At 34.8% G+C, this 24,897-nt stretch overlaps 3 protein-coding genes across 4 annotated transcripts; 2 read left to right on the plus strand and 1 right to left on the minus strand.

The window, feature by feature from the left end:
• Nucleotides 1–687: 687 nt before the first annotated feature.
• Nucleotides 688–5,402, minus strand: LOC127868466 (uncharacterized). Of its 2 annotated transcripts, none has more exons than XM_052410268.1 (7): nucleotides 5,302–5,402; nucleotides 3,875–3,922; nucleotides 3,325–3,400; nucleotides 3,082–3,107; nucleotides 2,741–2,767; nucleotides 2,083–2,136; nucleotides 688–1,200 (listed from the first exon to the last, which is right to left on the minus strand). In XM_052410268.1, exons 1-7 carry the CDS (start codon nucleotides 5,371–5,373, stop codon nucleotides 991–993), a joined length of 513 nt encoding a protein of 170 aa, XP_052266228.1. In that variant the 5' UTR covers nucleotides 5,374–5,402; the 3' UTR covers nucleotides 688–990. The 2 variants fall into 2 exon arrangements, with proteins under 2 accessions (XP_052266228.1, XP_052266229.1); XM_052410269.1 differs by lacking the exon at nucleotides 5,302–5,402 and adding an exon at nucleotides 4,780–4,928.
• A 161-nt stretch (nucleotides 5,403–5,563) lies between these two features.
• On the plus strand, nucleotides 5,564–18,243 carry LOC127868467 (uncharacterized). The gene is made up of 4 exons (XM_052410270.1): nucleotides 5,564–5,712; nucleotides 6,351–6,398; nucleotides 7,607–7,717; nucleotides 18,095–18,243. Exons 1-4 carry the CDS (start codon nucleotides 5,608–5,610, stop codon nucleotides 18,209–18,211), a joined length of 381 nt encoding a protein of 126 aa, XP_052266230.1. The 5' UTR covers nucleotides 5,564–5,607; the 3' UTR covers nucleotides 18,212–18,243.
• A 251-nt stretch (nucleotides 18,244–18,494) lies between these two features.
• On the plus strand, nucleotides 18,495–22,261 carry LOC127868468 (nodal homolog 4-A-like). The gene is made up of 2 exons (XM_052410271.1): nucleotides 18,495–20,736; nucleotides 21,158–22,261. The coding sequence occupies exons 1-2, from the start codon at nucleotides 20,346–20,348 to the stop codon at nucleotides 21,961–21,963; spliced, it is 1,197 nt and encodes a 398-aa protein (XP_052266231.1). The 5' UTR covers nucleotides 18,495–20,345; the 3' UTR covers nucleotides 21,964–22,261.
• Nucleotides 22,262–24,897: the final 2,636 nt, after the last annotated feature.

Here is a 24,897-nt window from a genome sequence, read left to right on the forward strand (position 1 = left end):
AAACCAAATATCTTTTTAAAGTGTATAAGTTGTTATAAATTACGGCAAATAAAAACACCAGAGGCTTTATCATGAGAAAAGTTCTTATTCGTGTCTTTTATTTAAGGCAAATGACCAATTATATATACATCAATATCAAATATATAATTCGTTTCAAAAATAAAACTGTTCTAACATAAGCATTCTCAATTAGAAATAATGTTCGTTTTTATCAGTAAATAAAGGTTTTAACATCGTTGTTCGAAATGTGAAATATACACGAATTACAATGTAAAAATTAAGTGTTTGTTTGCATGTGAACAAATACAAATTGAAATTTATATCTCGACAATAAAAACACAAGTGCGTTAAAAATATGTTACAATTACAATAACATGCGCATTTAAATAACGTAGACAAATCATTAGCAAAGTGGAAGATAAAGCAAATTGTTTGTCGACGGCATGATTGTAAAGTAGCAGATACTCGTAATTTATTGACGAACATGCCTTGTAGTAATCAAATACTTGACATTGCTAGATGCGAAAACAAAACATGCGAATTATATATATATTTGTCACGTTTGAATTTCATTAATCGTTTGCAATTTCAAAATCATTTTTTGCGATTCATAGAGACGTTTGGTTTTCTGGTCAGTGTTCTGTCGGAAACTTTCACCTTTAGCTTAACAATTAGCTCAATTAAAAAAAAAACTGTTGCATTCGCTATGCTCGACAATATGTTTTTATTTTTATTTTGTAGCTGTTATATATTCATTTTTTTGCATAAGCATTTTCTTTATTCATTATAGTTCCAGTTTTAGACGTACGATTTGATTACTAGAGTTTAACATGTATGTATTAGTAAAAATTTGGAAAAAAAAAAGATTCCGTGTTCACGAATCTGATAAATGTATTTAGTTGAAAATTCTGTAAGTCTTGAGTATTCGCATAAATCAACGCTTTTTTCACACAACAACTGCTACTTGGAGAACTGTTTTGTCCTCTGCAGCTACCACCGATACAGCGTATCGTACAGTTTGGTTGTCACGTGCTGCAGAAAGGCGAAGGTAGGCGGCGTCACGGAGCCACTTCCGGGCACGATGGTGCGCCACGTCATGGTGGTTCCCGTGTACGGCGTGGTCGAGGGCAGGGTAAAGGGTGCGCGCGTCGTTATGGGTGGGGCCGCCTTGTGCAAGGCGTAGATGTCCGTTGTTATGGCCTGGGCAAATTGTTAATGTTGACACAATATTAAAATGACACTTGGTGATGATTATTATGATTATGCTGATAATAAATTCAGTACTGATATTACTGTGATGATAATATTAATATAAGTAATCATAGTTCGAAGAATAACTATATTATAAATGACGATGAAGGATGTGGCGACGGTTATCATGATAATGATGATGCTGATGGCGAAACTGCTGCTGATAATTAGCATGATAAGGAAGATTGACATTGACGATGATGACGAATGTATGATGATGACCTACTGCAACATGAAACCGTACCTCACCAAAGCTTACTGTACATCCAAACTTGGGGTAAACAGCTATATACTACGCTTGAAAATAATTGCACCGTGTCTCACAATACCGTACTGTAACACGATAAACTAATACACACTTACCTGGAAGATGATGACCGATTGCACCATATTATCCTACCGCCACACGGCATACCGTCACATACTTACTCGGAAGATAATGATTATATTGCACCATATTATCGTATCGTCACATGGCATGCCTTAACATACTAACTCGGAAGATAATGACTATAGTGTACCATATCATCGTACCGTCACACGGCATATCGTAACATACTAACTCGGAAGATTATTTTTATATTGTACCATATTATCGTACCGTCGCACGGCATACCGTTACATACTTACTCGGAAGATAATGACTATAGTGTACCATATTATCGTACCGTCACACGGCATACCGTAACATACTAACTCGGAAGATAATGATTATATTGTACCATACTATCGTACCGTCACACGGCATACCGTAACATACTAACTCGGAAGATAATGATTATATCGAACCATGATCTCGTACTATTTACCGGTATAGCGCTACATGCTTACCTGGAAGATGATGACAGAGGACACGAGGAAGATGTACCAGTACTTGTCAGCGCTCTGGAAATAGGAAACATCGGTGTTTGCCAACAAGGATCATACACAGTAAACATCAGAAGTAATTTCGCAAGTGGTTTTAGGTTAGTATCAAACGCGTATATGAGAAATTAATATGTTGTATATGCTAACCAGGCAATACTTTTTCAGACACTAGTGTATACACTTACAATAAATATACTCGTATTATAACTGTCTACAAATGTTTCTCAAAATTTTAACAAACGCTTTGAGTGCGGATTTTATAAGACAACTCGCGAGTTTTTCATCGCACTATATATATATTTAAAAGGAATGGTGCCTCACTTCTAATCTAATTTCAAACAAGAGAACCGATGGATATCAAGCATTTCTCGAGCTTTATAGCGTCTAGAAAAAATGCCTTGGCAAACAGCGTCGACCCAGATGAGACACCGCATCATGCGGCGTCTCATCAGGGTCATCGCTGTTTGCTTAAAGGAATTTCTGTAAGAAATATTCTAAATATAGAAATAATTATACTAGATATTCCTAATTTTGGAAATAAATTGATCCAATTGACAAGGATGGGAGAGTCCACTAGGCATAAATGGGTTAAACACGGGCGCAACATAAAACGAAGACTTACAAGTTCACTTTTTCTGTACCACCAGTTCTGAATAAGAAAATGCACATTATTTACACATTTCAACAAGTTTCAATAACTCTCTGCATGTTGAATTTCCTTGTTTCCTTTTTATGTCAGACCGATTGAATGTTATGAAGATTTAATTTAATTATATATCTATAATAATCTCTTGTTATTATATCTACATAACATTCAATCGGTCTGACAGTATTAACTTAAAGTTTTTTTTTCTAAATGTACTTTTAAGGGTATATGTTCACTATAAGACCATAACTTTACGTCAGATTCAACTTACATAAGTACATACTCGTAAATACTCGTAATCAAGAGATATAACTTACACAAACGATGCTGACCATTCCACTGACTGTAAAAAAACAACAACAGAAAATAAATAAATTAATAACAATTAATAAAAATAATAATAATAATAATAAAAATAATAATAATAAAATAATTATTAAATATAATAGTAGTGACGAAAAACAGTTGGAAGATAGTTAAACTACCAAAAAGCAGATCAAAACAATTTTGTTTGAAGTAAAAAAAAAAATATATATATATATAAACAAATTGTTACTCACGCAGGAGATTCACGGCCAGTAGGAAGTGAGAACTGTCGTCCTTTATTCCTTGCACTGTGCAGATAATAAACGCGATCTGAAATGAGTATTATTGCACTGTCACAAGTTTCTTCAGGGGTGTTTCCATCGTACCACTTTTTGTCAACAAGTGTTCGTATGAATGACATTAAAAACGTGTCTCCGTATGGGTGAAACGGTATTGTTTGATTAACTAAAAAAGAAAATAATACTTTAAGTAATGTTGTAGTTATATAGTTTAGAGATAGGTAAAATAAGTTCCAATCAAATAGATAATCATGCTTCAGTTATTACATAAGTCAAATAAACTAACGTTTAAGTTTGCTTCTCCTTAATTTATTAATATCATGTGCTATCTAATCATTATATTTAAGCTAATATTTAAACAATAGCGGTTCAGAAAACATCTTAGTGTTAAGTCAAATGAAAAATGTCTACAACCACACTAATTAAGATTTATAATGGTTTAAAACGATTTATAATGGTTTAAAACATGCATTGTTCTAAATGGCAATTGTGTACTGTAACTTACCAGTACCATCAAAAGTGTGACGGCATTATAGAGACGCATCATACATATCTGAAATATATAGACACTCTATGACATACATACTATCAGGATCGTTTAAAAGTGATTTGATTCAAATATTGCATACATAGTTATAAGTTTTTATACTAGAAACTCGTTTTCATTATTTTATAATAACATCGGATGTATGCACATTTCAAACACACTTATTCGACGTGATTTGAAAACTTAACACATGTATGGTATCAGAAACCTAATAACAATAACCATAACGTCTAGTAACCATAATAACCACTAAATATCAAATTAAACTTTTGTTATAACGAATTCCACATAATCTTAAATTTGCTCTATACTATATACGAAAGCATAACCAACAATTCATTATACTTAGCATATTGATGATAGTGTACTCGTATATTATCTAAAAACCTATAACTAACAAGAAAAACGACCACAAAGAAAACATGGTATACTTTCGCGTGTTTGATACCTTCTAGATCCTTTCATTAAATATGTAATGTACATGCCCAGATAACTGTCCAGTTTAATGAACATAGTGACCTCCCTTGATGCGAGCTTGTTTGGAAAAGGTTCAAGGGAGACAATTATGATATAATGAACGAATGAAGTTGTTTTTCCTGTCAATGGAAATTGTTCAACAACGTAGTCCATGCGAAACTAGAAGGGAAAGGTTTCAAAAATGAGCTGGGTTTAACGGACACATGTTAAAAATTCAAGACGAATCATATGGTTTGCTTATTTAGTGTGAGTGTCTTTCATTTCCTGACTGCTAATAAAAAAAACTCCACAAACAAAGAAATTCGTCTGACTATATGTGCAGTGAAAGAAATTGCTTGAATCAGTGTTAAAGATAAGTTGCGATAAATACCATTCCGTAAGCTTACCAAATAACATTCCATGAAGATCTCTTGAGTTAATTAAAGGATTAATAAACATAGATCTATTTATTTCTTGAACAAGGTTTAAATGGCAAGCTGGATATACTATGGGTATAGTAAAATGATAATTTATACAGAAATTGATTTTTGAGAAAACGTACATCAGTCACACACAAAGTCGTTAAAGTCACTACTTAAAATTTGCTTTCACTAACTCATCGGATGATGAGTTTTGTCGCGGGTATGAACGAATCGTAGTCGGTGTGATAACGTGCTGGGCTGAAACCTTGATTAAATGTAAAACTAATCAACCCAAGTGATACCAATTGTATCAGAGACTGAATTGAGCATGTTTGAATTTATGTAGATAATTAACAATCTATACGTTTATGTACATAAGGATTTGTGATGTTTGAGTGTGTTTTTTAACATTATGATTAACAAACGAATGAACTGTGTTATAAGTAATATAATAACTACAAAAAGTATATCTTTAAAGGATTATGTTTTAAACACAAAGTGTCTTACAATTGTCGGTGATACTTCATGGTAAATCGCATTGCTATCCAAGCCAGTAACTTTCACCGAGGAGTCCGCCATTTTGGAAAGTCACATGATTTACATGTACATGTAATTTTAAATTTTATTGGTCGCGAGATTATTATCCGCCAATCCGCGTCAGCGTTCTATCCGGGTACCAGGAAATAACATGGTTTCGAAATGGCAACCGGAATATCAATTATAGAACATTAATATTACTTAGAAAAGGAAAATAAACGACATATCAAAGAAGACTAGCTGTGATTTTTTTCTGATTTATTGACGTTCGCTAAAATGTCTGAAAGAGATGCCTTGGCTCCGAAGAGACCGGAAGTTCAGCCCCAGTCAACGATTCCGAGCCAGGCTCTGTACCATGACAGCACACAGACGCCGATGGCCGTGAGTATTTTCATGTTAAGTATTGTATTTGTTTGCATTTGTTGCCGTTAACAACAACATTTCATAACAGTCGTATAATTGCGAATACATTTATTATTTGTATGACCAATCAAGTAACTAACTTGGTTAGGCCAGGAAGTGAATTTCAGACCCCTGGATTAGCAGTCCTCTGTTGTACTACCAAATGAGCTAGACGGTACAACTATTATTCTTATATTAAAAGTGGTGTGATATTTTATGTGATCTCATCTTGTTTAGTATTATGGAAAAAAAATACAACAACTGCTACTACCACCACTTAAAATGACACAAATACCAGCACACTTGTTTTAATCTAATAGAACAATTTGCTGAAAACGTATATAATAATCAAAAAAAGATCCTGTATCTTTGTAACTATGTGACACATGGTAATATAGAATAAATTCAATGTTTGTCTTCTACGTCCACCACATCTACTACTGCGTGTGTATTTGAGAGCTTATTTACAGGTTCAGCTGCGTCTTCACGACTGAATCAATCTAGGGGCAAACCTGCTAACATCAACTACTTTTACTTCATTTTCTTATACTGGTATACATATATATAAGCAGTGTTCAATACGTCTAAATTACACGTGTTGCTTATTTATATTACAGAGGTGCCTGCAATGGTTGTTCGTGGCCTTGGTGGTCGTCATGGTTCTGGTATGGGATCTTTTCAAGCTTTTTTGTTCCTATATTATTAATATTATTATTAGAGCCTTGTTCTGAGAAAACAGGACTTAATGCATGTGCGTAAAGTGTCACCCAATATTAGCTTATGAACTCCCCACATTCTTATCATGGACATTTTTTTTAAAGGGGCCTTTTCACGTTTTGGTAAATTGACGAAATTATTTAACAAAAATGTTTCAGAATCGCAAATTTTCGTTGTAGTTATGATATTTGTGAGGAAACCGTAATACATGTAGTCAACATTTACCATGCTCTAAAATATCCATGCATCTTTTGGCGATTTAATAACCTGAAAATTATATAGCGTTGCAACGCGAAAAGATTGAATAATTTGAAGAGCTCTGTTGTTGTCGTTATATTTTTTGATACTACGAGGAATCAGTGCTTATATAAAGTATAAAATACATCACTCATTGCATGAGCACGGATGACCGAGTGGTCTAAGCGATAGACGTTTACTCCAGGGGTCAGTGGTTCGAGCCCTGTTGAGGGTTACTTTTCTTCTTTCTTTAATGTTATTCTTGTTGTTTTTTTACTGAAACTTTTTAGATCCAATGTTTACATTTATCAATATAAAGCATTTTATGATAAACTTCAATACGTGCCAAAATCTGTGAAAAGTCCCCTTTAAGAAGTCACTTCTAGACGAAAATCAAGTTTAGGCGGAAAGTGTCGTCCTTTATAAGCCAGTTCGAACTGCACAAGCTATTCTGGAATGAAACTTTATGCAAATGAACTATGAATTTTTTCCAGAACGAGGCTAATCGTTATAACAAGAAAATATGAGGTTTTCTCGAAACTGGTTTGTCCGGCTAGCACAATGATTGGTACACGAACACTTCCCAGCTCGGTGGACCGGATTCGAGCCCCAATTAGCGCATTTGCCTAATAAACGTCGTCGCCATACCGCCCCTTCTACCGCTCCTCCCACCAAAGTCCATATTATTCACAATTTGTGACTTGTCTTTAAGTAAACATGATAGGGACACACCCTTCAAAGTCATGCAGCCTCAGGAAAGAAGGGAACTCAAGGAATGCGATAAAGAAAACATATGAAGCTAACATTGTGTGAACAAACATAATACGATTTCAAGCTAACGTTATTCTTCTAATTTTCTTGAGTTTTTTCTGTAACTTATCTGTTAAGGTTCGCTGTACTTTTTTCACACTTGTTTCAGGTGTGCATGATACTGAGCATAGTGCAGGGAGTGAAAAACAAGGCTAACGGAGCGCTGTACTTCATGATGGGTCTCAGTTTACTGGGTTTCGTTTTCATAGAGGTCATTCTCGTAAGTATATTATCGTCAAAGCCATAATCATCATCATCATCATCATCATCATCATCATCATCATCATCATCATCATCATCATCATCATCATCATCATCATCATCATCATCATCATCATCATCATCATCATCATCATCATCATCATCAACATCATCATCATCATCATCATCATCATCATCATCATCATCATCATCATCATCATCATCATCATCACCACCACCACCATCATCATCATCTTCTTATTCTTTTTCTTTTTCTTGTTTTTCTTCTTCTTCATCTTCATTATATTATCATCGTCGTCGTCGTCGTCATAATCAATATGAGCACCACCTCCACAACCACCACCTCCATATTGTCATCATCGAATAATAATCATCATCGGCATTTAATAGCCATCGTCAGTATAAGTTTCAAGCTTTTCAAGTTAAAAAACAAGCATTCAATTTAATGACTGATACTTTGTGTATGCCATATTCTCAATAGACAGAATTATCAAATTTGACATGACCAAAAACAATCTTAAACATTTATTGTAATTCCAATCAACTCAGTATCAACATCAGTGTTTTCCTTTTCATTTGTAATCCGAATTGTGATTATACATATCTAATCGCGTTAGTCTCTGATAAGGATGATGATCATTCTAAAGGGTTATACAATGGGTAATCAAGCTTTCCAACGTCGCTTTGTTAAAGCGTCGCGCCACTTCATCAACTTATTACGCATTATTGGACGTTCCATTGAGCTAACGTGAATGACTGGAATAAACCATACCGGTTTCACAATACTTATTATGTTACTATTTTTATATATCACGTGACGCGTCGAATCTCAAAACGAGGTTGAAAGTGATTACTATTTTTTCGGCGTAGCTGTTTAACGTCATTTTTGACCTTACCTGACCTGTGTAAGTGTCCAATGAATTCAAATAAAATTTCCCGCGGATAGACACGTATGAATACACTTCATTTATTCCATTGGCTGATTTGAGTATACCACCAGAACATTGGAAACATGTCCGCGTCTTTGTAACACTGTTTAACTGCATGAAACAATAGTATCTCTAATGAAAAGGCTTAATAGATAGAACAGTTTTACACTCAACTCTCGACATCAATACAGTTTGTGCGTGCACCTTTTATTTTCAGAGGATTGCCAGCGCAAGAGCGTATGTACTTAAAGGCTATGTTCTCATAATCAGTACTGACTTACATATTCCTGTCAACATGCTAACATGTAAAAGTATAAAGAGCAGTGAAAGCGTGGCCTCACTTAAATGCATTGCATTTCAACCCGCGAGGTATCAGGGTCAGTTCGCGGCCAGTGTGTGTGAATGTCAGAGTTTATTTACAGGTCCTCGCTGCGTCTTCACGACTACCTTATGTGCTGACCTGAGTTTGCGGCCAGTAAAATAATCGTTATATAATATAGACGCTATCGCGTGAACTAGATGAACTGGAATTTTCTTTAGACCAGAAATATGTTAAATGAAGATATTCAGCGATATAATCATGGTGTGTCAATAATAGATTCTTAATGTCTTTTCAACAATACCATGATAAATATTATTTTTGATTAATTTAACATGAATTATTCCACCATATTGACTAATGTATTAATCATGAGCGCGATGATTCTCGATACTGTTAATAATCGTATCAAATAGCAATGCTCGACAAAGCACTTAAACAGGTTTGTTCGAAGAACGCGCGTATAAATATTTAAAATATGTACGGATACTTCGTGTGTGGCCGGTTGACTCGTATGTTTTAATTTCCCTTCCATTCTTCTTTTGGTTTTCTGTTTTGTATCTATAGGTTTATTACCAGCAATATGTAATAATGTAAAATAAGCCGCGAAAACTCCGCGTAACATCCCGTACTGCGTGTGATGCAGCTAAGAACATCACAGAAAAAGACATTCGATATCCTTGATCTCACTCATTGAACTCTTTACCTTTCACAAACTCCAACCACAATCAACGCTGTATATCTTTTTTAAAGATATTTCTTGTCAAATGTTATGCAAATGATGGAGAACATATTATAGCAGAGACCTCTCTGATTATAGCGAAGTTGGTTGCTGTTTTTAAATTCGAAACGGTAATAACATGCGTTTTGTCAATATAAGATAATAAATTTTAAAATAAACATTATAACACATAAATTATAATTGAACGACATAAAAATTGAGTACATGACACTATTTAAATGTTATGTTAATTTTATTTTATATGGTATATTTTCACAGTGAAACACAATACTGAATAATTATTTAAACAAGTGAAAAAAAACAACGGACGTGTTGCAAATCATACAGTCTATACATGTATATTGACATCTCTTTATACGTGATTCTGAGTGATAACTATAAAGCATTTTATATTATAACTCTGTTTTGTTGTGTTTTTTGTATTTTTATACTTTAACCTCGTTGTGATCAAACGAAAATGAATGTTTTAATTAAGTTGTTACGTACACTGCCGTACTCTCTTTAAAAGGATTACTTTATGACGGAGTTTTATTTTGCCGAAACATGCTCAATACGTTAAATGTTTGGCATATAAATTTTAAAATTTTGTTGAGTAATAAGCACTTTATTATTATGATTAAGTCGGCTAATATCTATACAAAATTTAATTTCCAACAACCTGTTTGGAAAGATAATATTTTTTTCAATATGTTACATATCTAATTGAAGCAGCAGTTGAGTATTTGGCCTTAAATTACTCCAACAAATGATTACTTCTATCACAAGAAGACATGGTATCATAAATTATGTTAAATGACCAGATATCTGCCACCTCTGGTTTATGACACTATGTTTATATTTAGTATTTGTCGTCACAGTATCTGATCATAGCGAGATAATGGGTTTATGTTGAACACTGTCACAGTTAAACCACATACCGGTATATATCAATAAACAAAATTTTTGATAGACATTTTATTAACTCCTAGATACAAATGCTCAAACGAGGAGTGTCAACATTTGTGCAAACAATAGGGTAAAAAACACGTGTACTTTAATAAAGAAAATGTATTTTATGTATTGTCACTTATCATGGAAGTTATATATTTACTACTTATTCTGACGATGTCATCTTGTGTTCCTTTGTTGTTGCATAATACTACCATACTCACTAAACCATCCTTTAATCATCTTGATTGTGTTTGTAGACATTACACTTCTTCATAATTTGTATTTGGGCAGCTTTAATTCTATTCAATTTTCTGCTCCAGTTCGAAGTTATATTTGGCACTTGATTTGCAAAATGACATCTGTTTAACACCCATAGCAATTAGATCTAAGATCTATTTTACTCTTATATATTTTGTATTAATTAAAACCGCTATTTGAAGTTAAAAACTTGAACATATTCCCATTTGTAGAAGTGAAATATGTTCATAAAGTTTTAGCTATTCTCGTTGAATTGTATTTTAGAATATGTATAGTCTCTTATAACTCAATTATGAGTGACATTTATGTACTGTGTTTTAAAGTTATTTTATATATGTTTTACTAGGTACATTATTATAAGACTTTAATAAACTAACTTATCTTAAACTATCTTATGTGTTTACAATATCGTTACGTCGTCGAATGTTCAAAAGCGTGAAGGGTTGAAATTAGATGCGACGTTGAGCGGCATCACGTTCAGCCTCGTTCTGATAGTCTGCGAGGCACTCGACTTGCGGACTTAATAGTACGAAATTATTCAGTTTCAATAAACGAAAAAGTGTAACCCATCTAATAAGCAAATATTTCTTCGTATTTACGAACTAGTTTTCATTTGTTTCATTAACGCCCATGGTTGTTGTTGTATCACATAAACATGCGAGTAGTGATATAAGATCAAACGTAATGTCAGGCCCGTAGCCAGGGTTTTGAAAAGGGGGGTGCGAATTTTTGCCGGCAAAGGGGGGGAGGGGTGTGCGGGAAGGGATGTCCCCCTCCTGCAATCGGGGGCTTTGGAGGTCCTCCCCCTAGAAATATTCGATAATGAAACGTAAACTCCTGCATTCTGGTCACTTTTTGACTGTATTTAGTGACTGAAGTTATGGAGTATTTTTATATGAAAGTTCACTTTCATTGACCATACTCAGTGACTGATTGACATGAATATGATATAACATACATGTATTCCCCACCACGTTTTCCAATAACCACCTTTTTATGCTCCCCCAAAATTTAGCTCCCCTAAAATTTATTTTGGGGGGAGCATATAGTCGCCACTTCGTCTGTCCGTGTGTGCGTCTGTCTGTCTGTCTGCCGTCCGTGCACAATTTTTGTCCGGTCTATTTCTCAGCAACTTATGACCGGAATTCAATGAAACTTTATGGGAAGCTTCACTACCAAGAGGAGATGTGCATATTATCAGCGGGTTCTGGTCGGATGATTTTTCACAGAGTTATGGCCCTTTGAAATTTTCTATAAAAAAAGTATTGTCCCCCCAACTACTGTGCCCTCAAGACGTTTCCTTTTATCTGAATATATAGTGCAATATTGTGACCAAAAAACCTTTGGGGAGCATCACCCGTCTCCGACGGTTTCTTGTTTGATCAGTCACGGATATACATGTACATCATTTTATACGGTGTTTAACCCGACACTAGTATGCGCGCACAAACTTTGTTTACATATGCAAAAACAAAATTATAGAATGTTATATCAACAATAAGAACGGTATAAAATATCATTATTTATTGGAATCTTGGAATCTAAGATAAAATTGGTGTGTTTTACCATTCCAACATTCTACCATTCATACATCGAGCAAATTTAATGGAAATACAACATGTCAAAACAATTGTTTGTTTGCTACTATGTGTAGCACCAGAGGCATTGCATATTACTCTAAACAAGATTATATTATATTGTACAACAAACACTGATTTACAAAACTGGGTCTTCTCTAATCTGCATCAATACTAAAAAGAAATCAAAAATGGTACAACTGGTTACTTTAATATTTTTTTTAACTGTTTTTCTAAACGAATTTCAGAAATATAGAACACTTAAGGCTTCACTAAGACCCTATAACCACAAACTACTGGCCCTATGGTCTCAAAGTTCTTAACAATGTATACCAGGACGTTGAAGAAAAAGATGTACTTATTTGCCCATTATATGCTCAAGATCCGTCACAGTTGATGAACATTTAACGTTGACGTCCACCTGATCATATGTTATAACGTTTTAACTTCATTATAACAACTGTTTAAGAGTAGGACATGTCTAGTGTCAGGTTTGACATAATTAAAACATTGTGGAAAGTTATGTATGTTGAGCAGAACAGACGCCATTAAGTGTTGGTAAACTACAAAAAGCTACATTGCTTTGTAGAAATGATTTGTTTTCTTGTCATACAGCAAAAAAAAAATATCCTGTCTTGACCATAGCTGATATTTTTGTTGTGGAAAACCCTTTAGGGGATCCGAAAATGGTTGTACAGGGATATAACAAAAAGATAACGCAGTCTGTTGGAAATGCTGTGCACAATGTATAATTGTTATAAATCGTGGTATTATGCAAAGTTATTAACCAGTGACTCATTAGTCTTCGGCAATAGTCGAATGGTGTCCTTTGATTTCAGTCATTTTCGGAAGCTGACATAACATTCCGCTAATAATCATCTTAAATGTATTTTCATTTTCATAAGATTATTTATTCAAGTAAATCAAATTGTTTTTCAAGCTGTTTAGATAATTGTCGAAAAAGGTTATTGGACTGGGATTTCAACCCACAATAAGAAGGCTTCATCATTTTGTTATGATATCTATTAAAGTTATAGCTTTAACAGACATTAATAACGATGGCAAAAGTTACAAAACAAGCATTCAGTATCAAATATCCATAAATAAGTATCGCTTTTATAAGGATTAGGGTGCCAGGCTAATAATTTTTCATTATACAGAAAACAAATATCATTTATAACAAAGATTCAAATTCCATTTTGCGCTGACCGGCTTCTTAGATCTTTTCAAATTATGCTGTCAAAACTTCTGTTGATTTAAACAATTCTACGGTTAAATATTGTAAATAAAAAGCATGCGCTATCTAGGAAATGACTTAATCGAGATATGAATTATATGGTGACCTGTCGATTGCATATTGAATACATTATTATAACGCTTAAATACGAAGACTCACTGGGTTCCTGGAAAAATATATAACCGTTTTTGCGTCAAATAAAGTTGGGTGCAACTTGCGTAGTACACTTTACTTGTCAGAAAAGATTGGGTGCGAACGCACCCAACGCACCCCCCCCCCCCCCCCCCCCCTGGCTACGGGTATGAATGTAATAAAATTAATCTCATTTCCAAACTGGGCATTTTCGTGCAAATTATTAAACCACGTTTTATTTGTCGCAGTCATATTTAAATAGTGTGTACACTTTTGGAGACTGAGACACGACGCATTTGACTTTCACGACTTACTTAAGCGAACAGTTCGACTAACCCCTCCACTGCCGCTCCAAACAAAAACATAACACCCACATGCCATTTACACGAAATAGTGTGTATATGATAAAAATATTCCCTCATGGCTCCCGTATATCTCGGCATCAACATTACTCATCTCATAAGCCACAGATGCTCATGACTACATGGACACGTTAAGGTTTCATTGGCCACCACGCCTTTGTTTCCTTTTACAATTATTTGTTTGGCGAATACCAGGGAAGCCGGTGGTAAATTTAGACCTACTCTGGCTAAAAAATAATGATCTCCCCTGAAAAGTTACAGGGAAAGGTCAATATTAAAAGTTGTCGTGAAAACGCGGAGATGACCTGTAAATAAATTCTGATCCACACACAAAAAGGTAACAAACGATAAAATCGGACGGATCGAAAATCATGTCATGGGATGTTAAATCTCACCGCAGACAAAAATAGAGTATTACCGAGAATGTCCAGACAGCAATACCATTTACACGAAGACACCAGTGTAATAATCATCCAACTGTTTGAGAATTATTTTCAATTAGCCACTATGTGTATGCCATCAGAATTGCTGACACACCGGACTAATCGCGATTATCGTTGATTTTTTCCTGAAGTGTTTGCGCCAAAGTTGTTAATCACTTCACCGTAACTTTGTTGAAGTGTCGAGACGCAATCAACTTTTGACGAAATGATAGTTGGTGGCGTACTGCAATACACAAAGATACTTGGTGAATTTTAAGCCAATATCTTAAAGGGGCCTTTTCACAGATTTTGGCATTTTTTAACTTATTCATTAAATGCTTTATATCGATAAATGTAAACATTGGATCGTAAAAGCTCCAGTAAAAAATCAAGAATAAAATTAAAAAAAGGAAAAGAACATTGCCCGGACCAGGTTTCGAACCAGTGACCCCTGGAGTCCTGCCATAGTCCTGAAGTAAAAACGTTTTAGCCTACTGAGCTATTCCGCCGATTACACATGCTGAATGTATTTTATACCTTATATAAGCAATCTTCGTAGTTTCACAAAATTTAACGACAAAAACAGAACTCTCCAAATTATTCAATCGTTTCGCGTTGCAACGCTTTATAATTTTTAGGTTTTAAAATCGTCAAAAGATGCATATAATGGCTCTAATAGACCATGGTAAATGTTCAGTATTACTGTTTCCTCACAAATATCATAACTAACACGAAAATTTGCGAATCTGAAACAACTTTTTTCAATTTTGTCAATTTACCAAAGCGTGAAAAGATCCCTTTAAAGTCACTGAATTACCAAGTATTTGAGTGTGTTTTTTTCATGAACAGATTTTTTTTCGTTACTTGTTTTGATATTGGTATTTAGTATTTATAAGCTGATTTTTTATGAATGTAATACACGATCGTTCACCGACCATTACATTAACAAATAATCAAGTGTGTATTTATAGTTCATATATTTACGAGCTGTCGAGTTCACAATTCCAACTTGATTTTAATATTTGTTCGTATGCATTTTATCGACTTTATGGCCATGAATACAGAGGCTAGTTTGTATTTTTGTCAAATGATAGGCAGGTGCACATTTAGTATAGTCATGCGCTATGGCATGATAAACACGCCGCATATATGTGTATTGTGTCTACATTATCGAACTTTTAAACGAGCATCGTAACATACTTTTCATCTTATTTTTGAGGAACATATCATGTTCGTTATTCTGTTTTGGGTAATGTCGTATTAATACGTAAACGTTTTGAATGTTACATATATGTTATGCCCAAACTACAGTTTTAAATGTACTTTAGATCCAAGAAATATGTGCTCCCGTTCCCAACTTGATTGATTTGTACCACTCCAGCTAGTGTTCTTTGCTAGTTTCATCATTTAGAGAAGCATTAAAGACATTAAAAATTGACCTCAATATTTCATTTAAATTAAAGCAATAATTTATAATTGATTTTTCCACATTCATGTGCGTGTATGTAAAAAAATAACATTTATATTTGATTTAATTCTTATGTCATTTGTTACATGTATAAATCTATAATTCGGTATAATGTATATCTTATAAATTATAATTGATATGGAATTTATATGACTGATACAAACAGTACAAAATGGATTCTCGGACAAATGTAATAACCTCTTGTCGAATGTGTTTTGGAAAAAAAATGCTAGATTGAAACTAAGGTCAGTTCTAAGCAACTTGAGAAAAGGGAAGAAATAAAAGTGTTAATAAATTTATTGTGATGCCATAATGATAACGCCTTAAAACGGATCGAAAACTAACTCTAGTACAGATTAAATCTGGTCGCCGACAGAATTGACCACGAGGTTCGAGCTACATTAAGTCCAATCATTTACCAATTAATTTCAATTAGCCCCGATTTAGTTGCCATCAGAATCGCTTTCATGTAATACTGCCCGTAACTAATCGCGATTATCAATGATTATTTTCATAAAGCGTTTGCGCAATAATGTGTGAATCACTTCGCCTTCACTTTGTTAAAGTGTCGCGTCGAAATCAACTTCTGACGAAACCAGTCGCGCTACGAAATTCTCGCGAAAATTGAAACCCGTCCAAGATTCCAGTAATGGCTGCTATGGGGTTTTAATTTTTTTACAGACGACCGTCGCTGGATGCCCGTTAATCCAGCGTTAATCCAAAGTCCAGACAGCAAATCGCAATAATCTGTCGCCTTATTGCAATTAAGACGAGGGGCGATTGCCTTGGATATTATGACATTATCAGTGTTATTATTGTTTGGGATTAATTATATCGTGCTTTATTGTCTCACGGTTATTGCTCATTAAAAATGTAATGTAAACAAAAATATTTGATCAATAAATATTCCTCATTACAATCATGCGCAATTTCAATTAGTAAAACTTTCTCACGCTACCGTAGTCTTAAAAGGCTTTGTTTATTAGTAACTTACTTGCCGAAAAGAAAGCCGTATAATGACGTATTTGATAGTCTTTTGCAGGTTGTTAGCGTTGTCTTGATGTTAACCTCTTCCACATAACCGATCAATTGAAAAACGATCAGTTTGTTCTTTCATGAAACAATATGTCCTCACATACTGCAATTTCGGCACAAAATGACCATGTGCACTTTTAAAAAAACACAATTTATTGTTTGGCATTTATTTTATACGAATATTATTGTTCGACATTTATTTTATATTAATATATTTACTCCATTTATGAGTTAATAGTTTATTTTTACGAATTTACTAGCATGCCTTTAATTAATCTTTTCCCACAGCCCAGTCCCGCACACGCACAACTGGCATGTGTGTGGTAGGATTGACCATCGATATAGGACTGAGAAACTGTTGAACAGAGATACATGTACAAAGAGCAAGAGCAAGAGACCATTTAAATTAACAATACACATTTGTGCCTCGCTCTTGGAGAACGGGGTTTAATGAATGCGCGTAAAGTGCCGTCCCAGATTAGCCCAAGCAATCCACGCAGTCTAATCAGGGAATCACTTTCCGTATTTATGGTATTTTTCGTTTTACTGTAGTTAAAGTATCTTCTTCGCGTATATCCAGTTAAGGTGGAATTTTTATATTTGAGCCTCGCTTTGTGAAAAGGGGGCGTAATGCATGTGCGTAAAGTGTCGTCCCAGATTAGCCTGTGCAGTCCGCACATGCTAATCAGGGACTACACTCTCCGCCTAAACTGGATTTTTTACAAGAAGAGACTTACTGTTAAAGAAAACACAACATAAAAGCGGAAAGTGTCGCCCCTGATTAACATGTTCGGACAGCATAGGCGAATCTGGGACGACACTTTACGCACCTGCATCGATCTCCGTTTTTCCAGAGCGATGCTCAGTTGACATTACTTCATTCACTCATTTATATCAGATACTATTCATTCGCGAGACCATTTGGACCTAGTACGATATAACTTTACACACTTATGTATTTCAGATACTATTTATTCGCCGAGACCATTTGGACCGTATCAAACTCTGGTTCCTCTACTTCGTAGGCGGTATCGTCATCTTGGAGTCCATTTTCACGGACGTTTTGCTATATAAAAAGTGATTTATCTTTGTTTAGACACACACACACATATATACATAATATCAATATATATTATTCTGAGTGCAATATAAACACTTTTTTAACGTAGAACAATTCACGTTGTTCATAAGTTGCTAAAATACTTAAATGTATAATTATTGTTGTTTGAAACTTTCCATGTTCGCCATGCAAGGAATATTTCTTATGCCATCAATTTGTATTACACTTATATCGCCGTTGTTATTTGTAAGCAATGTGAATCATTGTATGGTCCGCCTTGAATTTGCATTGGGGTATTATAGAAGATAACCCTCCATTTTATTGAGATTTGTAAATACATACAATATATATTATTTTTCTTTACTGTCTGTATACAGCCAAAATAAATCAAAGACAACTTGATGAAATACAAATCTCATTTGCATGTATTGCGACGAAAATTGAGATTTAATACAGATACAACATTGAATAATGCTTATATTTGTATATTATAACATCTAAGTACATTATAATTCTGGAACTTAAAATTGTCACGATTAAACTTATTATTGTGTGTGCTTATTGTTTGTATTTTGTGTTTTTAAAAATCATTTTTAGAAGGAAACAATCACACCAAATACACTTTGAAAGATGCAATCAAGGTGCTGTTATAGGTCAAAACTGCATATCTTAAGAAAAAAATCCGATGATATCCGCGACAGAGTCATGGCTCAAGTCCCTTTCATGTGCAACCTACTAATCAACAGAATCACTTCAATAGCCCTTATTTGTCCGGCTTACTGTCGCATGCCTATTTATCTTTTTTCATCAAGGAGAGAAAGATATCAATATCAAGGAATGTACCGAAGCATATATCTAATCAAAATAGACGGATTCCTAGGGATGTTCGTTTTTGTATCGTTTTCATCCAAATCCATCTATCTTGTCATTATCTTCAACGAGGATTTCTTACACAAACGTTTAGTTAAGAACGTAAATCCATTGGACATAATAGTGTAGGTGGTAGCAATCTTGACCCCTTTGAGCAGTTGAATTTCACAAATAATGTGGAAGGTATGTGTTGAACAATTGCTTTGTTAGTAAACTATTGATGCTTGGATGTTGGTGGTCATGTCTGAAAGTTGGTTTTGAACGCCGGAAATATTTTGTCGGTCATTCTTTTGGATGCTGCAAAGGGGCGATATCGTGCCCAACAACAAGACCTGGTTCTATTAATGCAGTACAATGGCTAATCGCCTCGATGTTCACAAACAGAGCTTGCATGTGACCATGGAATACGACTGACTTCGCCTTACGGTTTGGTGCTATGAAAATATAAGTATTTTCAAGCTATAAGCAAATTCTACATTACCACAAAATCTTACAGTGACCATAAACAGAATTACCAGACGCCGAAACGAAATCTTATACAGCGTCAAATGCATCGTAAAATATATTTCTAGTGAGTATATCTAATTAGTATTAATCGCAATTAAATATTTATTGAACATTGTATTACGCTAATAATTGCAATTATTGCCAGGGAACGTTTACTCTTCCATAGAGTGATTGTAATCATTGCACCAGAATGGCGCTTTGTCAACTAAAGATTATCATAAGATTAATCATAGGAGTATTTGCAGTGAAAACGGACCCCATAATCCCATCACCCAGAGAGAGTTAATAAGATTACCCGGATAGACCGTGGCGCCGTGGACAATATCGGAAGCTTAGAGAAGTGAGAAAAGCCTCCCTATCCAGCCACATATATAAGCCATGAAACTATGAAAATCATACCTCATTTTTGCAATTGATTCCATCGAGACTAGATCGCATGAATTGTCAGAAAAATTGAAATCTATTTTTGGAAAAAAATATCCGAAAGTAACGGATTTTTTAAAGCATTAAAAGTGCATTAGATAACGATTGAAGTGTAGTTAGAAGCATTTAGACACCTTTAAAGTATACAAATCTCATCCGTAGCGAAAGCTAGTAAGAGAGAGTTAGGAATCTAAATTGTCTATTGATAACGGCATGAAATTTGGAGAAAGTCTAAATCCCAGTAAATCTTCGGATTTAGATTCGGACATTTTTGATACCAGCATTTGAAGTGGGACTTCAAACGAAATTTTACGACGGTGTGTGCCAAATGATATACTGACATCAATGACATAGCATGAAGAAAATATCCATTATGGCATGGAAAATTAACATTTTTTCTGTATTCTTATACAGTGCAATATTGTTTACAATCGTGAAAATAACAAGTGCAATAGAAATCGGCCGTGAACTTAGTCCGGGTGTGTCGAAATCGATGCTTCTGCAGTCGCTACACGGGATTCATGCCACAAAAGAAAGGACGATTGAAAAGGAAGAGTTGCGGAAGCACATACGTCAACAGTATCAAATTCAGACTGACGTCAACAAGCCGTCGGTGGGTTTCATGATCGACGTCTTTGAGCAGCTAGTTCAAGGCGGTGAGATGACCTCCGTGCTCGGACACACGGACGGACGAACACTTCATCGGTTGCACCAGTCAGACACTATTCGCAGCGTCACTGCTACCCGTAAGTATTTTACATTCCAGCTAATAAATATTTTCACAAATTCAACTGTTGCCGAAATCGGTTTGATTAATTTAATTACAAATTATGTATTAATAACACATATTAAGAAAAAGATATCGGTCATTATTTTGATAAATAGAAACATTAAAAAAAGAGACAGTGACATTGTTGGAATTCATGGTTCGTCTTGTTGTACAAAATTTTTATTCTATGCTCAGAAATGAAAAAAAATATCAGGGTTATAAACAATACCAGAAAACATAAATGTCAGTTCGGGACCAACCTATACGTATGTGAACTAATAAGAAAACTAAAACATAAACATACATTATTTAAGCTCATTTATATTCATAAAGTTATCAAATATGCATATATATAATTCGTGTTTTCAATTCTTATTCGTGTCTTTTTCTTTTAACAGAAAATCAAGATGGTAGCTTAGAGTTCAGTGTTCCAGCCCTGCCGAGTCATGAGCACGTGAAAATGGTCGAAGTACGTTTCTTTGGCAACGTCATTACAAACAAGCATCGACGCTTGACGTTGCGCCTGAAAAAGGATGGGCACGTTGTGGGAAAGCAGAAAATTACGATGAAAGCCGGTAAGCGGAGCTTGTCGCTTGCTGAACACATTGTGTCCAAATTTGACGGATTAAAAGGAAATTTTACGTTTACATTGAAGGAAAGAATCGTCCCCGATGTTGATCGTTTTCAAACAACGTCACTACCTATTATTATAATTTATTCTCATGACAGAGGCTTTATGAAGTCTGCTCTGAAGTCATTGACAAAATCTGAAAGTGCTCAGAGCACGCAAACTATACTAAGTCGTCGAAAAAGGGCAAGTGGTGATGAAAATAATTCGAAATCTGGGCGATTGAAGAAAAGGAATCCATGGCGAATAGGGAAGAAAAACCCAGAACCGTGCGGCGTTAAAGACTTTAAAGTTGACTTCAATTTAATCGGCTGGGGCCCTTGGATAATTCACCCAAAAACATTCAATGCGCGCGCATGCTTCGGCCAGTGTCCTGAACCAATCAGCTCTAAATATTCGCCGACCAATCACGCGATGCTGCAGGCGCTCATGCGAATGAAGCGCCCCCTATCGGCGCCCGAGAACTGTTGCGTTGCAACTAAACTCCGCCCCCTGAGCATGCTGTATTTCGAATATGACGACATTGTGGTACGTCATCACGAGGACATGATCGTGGATGAGTGTGGTTGTAGATAGTGATGTACAATACAATAGTGTTTTCTTTTTAACCCGTTTATGCCCGGTGGACTCTACCATCCTTCTAAATTGGATCAATTTATTTCAAACATAAGGGATGTCTAGTATATTTATTTCTATATTTAGAATATTACTTGCAGAAATTCCTTCAAGCAAACAGCGCAGACCCTGATGAGACGCCGCATCATGCCAAGGCTTTTTTTCTAGACGCTAGGCATAAATGGGTTAAGCAAACTAGTCAATTTTACATTAAAACTAATATGTTGTTTTCTCGTTACAGTGCTAGGTGTTATTTTGTTTACTGATGTCCGTTGTATTAAACTATGATGATTCAATAAAAGGTGCAAACTTATTATACAAGTACGTATTTATAATTGAAGAAAATGTCGAGATAATGTGAAAAACATTTTTTCTGAAATTACCCATATTAGTTTTAATCTCAGTTTAAGAGTCCCTCCGCAAACATACGGTCATCATCGTAGTCGTCTCGGTTGTCTTCCATCCAATACAATGAAATTATCTTTATGCGTGTACATGTACATGTATATGCCTCGATTATTTCGGCATTAGTCATATGGAGGTTAACACGAGCTGTGTCACAGCGCGCTCAACTTTGATAAGATAATTTACGCTTTCTATCAGTCAATTCATATAATAACCACAATGGCATATCTGAAGTAGTAACAAATTATATGATTATATGTACAGTAAAAGATTAACCTTTATTACATGAAACAAGAATTGTGACAATGCCAAGAAATTAGATTTTTAAATGTGTACCCATTCATTTATATTGTCAAGATAAACATTCTGCCAAAGTTCATTAGGGTTGAAAGACGAATGTGATCACTCGACTGGTAACAAGGTTTTACTGATATTTGACCTGGCTACCTATCTTTTTGCCGCATGCGACCCAGATTTGGGACTTAAGCTAAATATTGTAAACATAAACATTATGGACAAATTTCATCAAGATTGAATAACAAAACATATAGCCTCTCGTGCGATCGCACAAGGCACGACGACGGACGCCGGGCATAGAATGACCACAATAGCTCCATTCATGCTCAAGTGAGCTAACAAGATCAATATTGAAACTAATCTATGTACGGACCATCGTTCTGTGGGAGGGTACGACCATTAGGTCTGAGTCGAGAGATCAAATCCACTTGTTTTGGGATGCAGCCTCTTTCATGATTACGTTTTTATGAGGCCGCATAAACACTTTAACATGCAGCCTGAGAATGATAAAATATGCCCGAAGAAACTTAAACAACCATTACAATCAGAACGTCACGATTATACAAACATATTGTTAAATACACGGGCATGCACATGTCTGTCTCAGTTAAAATAGTAAACTAACTTGTTGCAAAACTTGGAGTAGTAGCGGCAGTTAAAATTATTTGTGTTTTACATGTTGGGACATCGTTTTCTTCCATCACTTTAATACATAATTGTATGTTTAGTATATATGAGCGGCCTTGAAAGGTCTCACTTTACAAAAGCATCTTCTCAAAATGTAAATATTACAGAGTATACAAATATTATTTAATGTTCGGAAGGACGTTAAGTCGAACGCAGAGCCAAAGCCATAACACATTATAAACCTTAGGCTGGAAACATTAATAATGTTAAGACAAAATAAGTGGTACAATATTTATATGAGAAATTCTGACGACCGGATAATGTTCAGTTCATTAGTAATAAATATAAAATAAATGTTTAAAACGCAAAAGGACGTTCGTACACTGGTATTTTCACGAAAAGTCTCACATGTATAACATTAATTTGTGCTTCGCGAAGTCGGTACTATTCATGGATAAAACGTCTAGAGTTACACACATTACCGAGTTCTTTTATAGGTAATTGTCTATGGTTTGGCCGTGGATGTTGTGGTCCTGATAGTATAGAGCCTGTGTTATCACGTCTGTGTGCCTGATTCATTCGCTGTTAAGAATTTGTCTCATCTCTCTTTGTTGACCATACAATTGGCACTCCACAAGGAAATTTGCCTTTTTTCGGGTTGACCACATTTGCATATTTGGTCTTCTTTGTGTCTTATTTTCTAAAGATGTTATTTCAATGTGCTGTGGATAGATTGTAGTTTATGTAGTTGGTGTTGATTTTGACACCCTTGCAATCTACTTGTTTGATGCCAATACTTTTTATGTTTTCATATGTTTTTTTAATAATTTTCCCAATATTGCCAATCTTCATGCGGAATCATGAGCACATATCTCTTTTGTAAGTTTATTTGTATTACTTTAATATGTTCATGTTTTTAGATTGAATTGAAGGAATAAAATAAAACGCTAAAAATGTATTGCTTTGAACTAAACACGTTAAGCGTAGATAAGTCGTCGACACATCTCTCTTTAAGACAAATGCGTGACTTTTACATATAACTTGCACCACTAAGCAACATGGTTTCTATACACTTATGTTATCAGTTGGCTTAACAAATGACCCATACGTAACCTCCAGCATATAAAACTGCCCGGTATTTTTTTATTAGAACAATATATTTCATACGGCATTTGACAAGGCGTCCAAGACATTGTAACTAGAGCTTGGTAGTTGTTGTCAACACATAATCACATACCGCTTGCCAACTTCGTTTCAGGTTGCTTAAACCTTTGGCTATGCTACTTTATGTTGCATAGTTACATTAAGAATTTCCAAATAATATTTATAAAATCCAGAAGGGCATTCCAGAAAAAAATGCTCAGACAAAGCTCCCTAAAATATAATGTACAAACTTTATTTTTGGTTTTAGTAAGAAGGCTAAACACAGTTTCACATTATATTAAGAAAACAGTTTCACATTCTATTAAAACGTATCGGAAGGTTTATCAACGTAACATGTTGTGCATCTCATGTTTGAACCACAAGGCAAGTGGAAGTCATATAGAGCTAATACATTGAATTAGT

The sequence above is a fragment of the Dreissena polymorpha genome, chromosome 2 (genome assembly GCF_020536995.1).
Source record: "Dreissena polymorpha isolate Duluth1 chromosome 2, UMN_Dpol_1.0, whole genome shotgun sequence".
Lineage (NCBI taxonomy): Eukaryota > Metazoa > Mollusca > Bivalvia > Myida > Dreissenidae > Dreissena > Dreissena polymorpha.

Excerpts from the sequence above, each read along its gene's own strand:
- LOC127868466 (XM_052410268.1), bottom strand. The coding sequence starts at position 5,373 with ATGGCGGACTCCTCGGTGAAAGTTACTGGCTTGGATAGCAATGCGATT. Across the intron at positions 3,923-5,301 it reads ATGAAGTATCACCGACAATT|ATATGTATGATGCGTCTCTA; the intron begins GTAAGACACTTT and ends TATATATTTCAG. Across the intron at positions 3,401-3,874 it reads TCACACTTTTGATGGTACTG|ATCGCGTTTATTATCTGCAC; the intron begins GTAAGTTACAGT and ends TACTCATTTCAG.
- LOC127868467 (XM_052410270.1), top strand. The coding sequence starts at position 5,608 with ATGTCTGAAAGAGATGCCTTGGCTCCGAAGAGACCGGAAGTTCAGCCC. Across the intron at positions 6,399-7,606 it reads TGGTGGTCGTCATGGTTCTG|GTGTGCATGATACTGAGCAT; the intron begins GTATGGGATCTT and ends CACTTGTTTCAG. Across the intron at positions 7,718-18,094 it reads TTTTCATAGAGGTCATTCTC|ATACTATTTATTCGCCGAGA; the intron begins GTAAGTATATTA and ends TATGTATTTCAG.
- LOC127868468 (XM_052410271.1), top strand. The coding sequence starts at position 20,346 with ATGAAGAAAATATCCATTATGGCATGGAAAATTAACATTTTTTCTGTA. Across the intron at positions 20,737-21,157 it reads TCGCAGCGTCACTGCTACCC|AAAATCAAGATGGTAGCTTA; the intron begins GTAAGTATTTTA and ends TTCTTTTAACAG.